Source organism: Suricata suricatta, chromosome 11 (assembly GCF_006229205.1).
Source record: "Suricata suricatta isolate VVHF042 chromosome 11, meerkat_22Aug2017_6uvM2_HiC, whole genome shotgun sequence".
NCBI classification, from domain to species: domain Eukaryota; kingdom Metazoa; phylum Chordata; class Mammalia; order Carnivora; family Herpestidae; genus Suricata; species Suricata suricatta.
In genome coordinates, this window is record NC_043710.1 from 14,462,166 (window position 1) to 14,464,609 (window position 2,444).

The window sequence follows — 2,444 nt, forward strand, 5'->3', positions numbered from 1 at the left end:
TATTCTGAATCAGAAATAAATGTCTTTTTTGCTTGTTCTGTTTTTCTTTCAGATACTTTCGTGATCTCTTGGGAATTGGACATGATAGACTAATTCCATGGAAAAAGTAAACAATGTAACCGAATTCATTTTCTGGGGTCTTTCTCAGAACCTAGAGGTTGAAGAGGTTTGTTTCATGGTGTTTTCTTTCTTCTACATGGTCATTCTTCTGGGAAACCTCCTCATCATGCTGACCGTTTACACGGGCAAGCTTTTCAGGTCTCCTATGTATTTCTTCCTCAGCTACTTGTCTTTTGTGGATATTTGTTACTCCTCGGTCACAGCTCCTAAGATGATAGTTGACCTATTGGCCAAGAGCAAGACGATCTCCTATGTGGGGTGTATGTTGCAGCTCTTTGGGGTACATTTCTTTGGTTGCACTGAGATCTTCATCCTTACTGTAATGGCCTATGATCGTTATGTGGCTATCTGTAAACCCCTACACTACACGACCATCATGGACTGGGACAGATGCAATAAAATGCTGCTGGGGACCTGGATAGGTGGGTTCCTACACTCCATTGTCCAAGTGGCTCTGGTAGTCCAGCTACCCTTTTGTGGACCCAATGAGATCGATCACTACTTTTGTGATGTCCACCCTGTGCTGAAACTTGCCTGCACGGACACATATGTTGTTGGTGTTGTTGTGACAGCCAACAGTGGTACCATTGCTCTGGGGAGCTTTGTTATCTTGATAATTTCCTATACCATCATCCTGATGTCCCTGAGGAAGCACTCAGCAGAAAGCAGGCGCAAGGCCCTCTCCACCTGTGGCTCCCACATTGCTGTGGTCATCATCTTTTTTGGTCCCTGTACTTTCATGTATATGCGCCCTGATACTACTTTTTCAGAGGATAAGATGGTGGCTGTATTTTACACCATTATCACCCCCATGTTAAATCCCCTGATTTATACCCTGAGGAATGCAGAAGTAAAGAATGCAATGAAAAGACTGTGGGGAAGGAAGATTTTCTCTGAGGTTAATGGTAAATAGTTGAAAGTAACAATTTAAGTCAGATGATCTTAAATGTTCTGATCTGTTCAGTGAAGACAGTAACAACATCACTGGGATTTGAGGAACAAAAGAGAGAATAACACATGCTACACAACTGAGGTATTATTTGTCATTATTATTGTATTTGTTCTACTATTTCATAATTAGATAAATTTCCTATAATATCTAGGCCAGAGGAAGTTTATTGAATTCACAAGCTCAGCATTACCATACTTACCATCACTATTTCTTCCGCCTTATGTTGGCCTTTCTGCCATTTTCTTTAAAGAATAACAGCTGGGGCGCCGGGTGGCTCAGTCGGTTGAGCCTCTGACTTCAGCTCAGGTCAGATCTCACATTCCTGGGTTCAAGCCCCGTGTCGGGCTCTGTGCTGACAGCTAGCTCAGAGCCTGGAGCCTGCTTCCGGTTCTGTGTCTCCCTCTCTCTCTGACCTTCCCCCTCTCATGCTCTCTCTCTGTATCAAAAATAAATAAAACATTAAAAAAATTTAAAAATAAAAAGAATAACAGCTTACTCTGAAGCATTTAAGGCTGTTTTTTGGCATTGGGAAGTGTCATTGAAAAATACTGAGCACTCAGTATGTATGTGTTGTATGCATGAAAGTATACTTGAAAAATAACAGACATCTCACCTACAGTGCTCTGATGGAGGTTCTCCAAAATACAGATGAAATTTACCTGGTGAGGCCACAATGGGAGGTAAGATGTGTGTAGCATGTTAAAGATAAAACAAGCTTGAAAAATGAAAGACCTGTACTCATTTTTTGTCCTCGGGAGAAAGCTTTCCATTCTCTAGGACACATTTTCTTTACCCATACAATTAGCAAATAAGGAAGAAATTATCCCCAGGATTCAACTGTAATTCTAACAACCCATGAATATGCTTCTGCTAACTAATTTTGACTTGCCTGTAACCAGTGGTCTCCATTAATGTAAAGTGACAAAAGGAAAAAAACTGAAATGTAAACTCAATGACCCTAAGAAAGACATGCGTGGTTGAGTAGGGGATCTGACTCAATCAACAGGGCAAATACAATGCTGAAATGTGCGGTTTGGAAACTGCATTTCCTCCAATGTTTGAACCAAGACGCTTTACTGAAAACAGTGTGCCATTCATCACACATCCCCTCTTCACATCTCACAAACTGAGCTTTATTTTCCTATAACAAATGTACACATCACTGATTTTCCCTTTCATTCTTTTATTGTTTTTGCACAAATCTGATTATTCAAGTTACTACCTATACCTGGTAAGTGTCTGTGGCTGTGATGTGTGTGTGTGTGTGCGTGTGTGTGTGTGTATGGTATGTTGAGAACTGTAACTAGTGCTTTAAAAAATTATCTCTGATGTTGAAATATTCACAGATTAAAGATAATGAAAGCATCAGCAT

The 2,444-nt window shown here is 40.5% G+C and overlaps 1 protein-coding gene across 1 annotated transcript; it reads left to right on the forward strand.

Moving 5' to 3' along the window:
• Positions 1 to 57: 57 nt before the first annotated feature.
• On the forward strand, positions 58 to 1,033 carry LOC115307072 (olfactory receptor 4S2). Its single transcript, XM_029957722.1, has one exon. It carries the CDS (start codon positions 98 to 100, stop codon positions 1,031 to 1,033), a length of 936 nt encoding a protein of 311 aa, XP_029813582.1. The 5' UTR covers positions 58 to 97.
• The last annotated feature ends 1,411 nt before the right edge of the window (positions 1,034 to 2,444 follow it).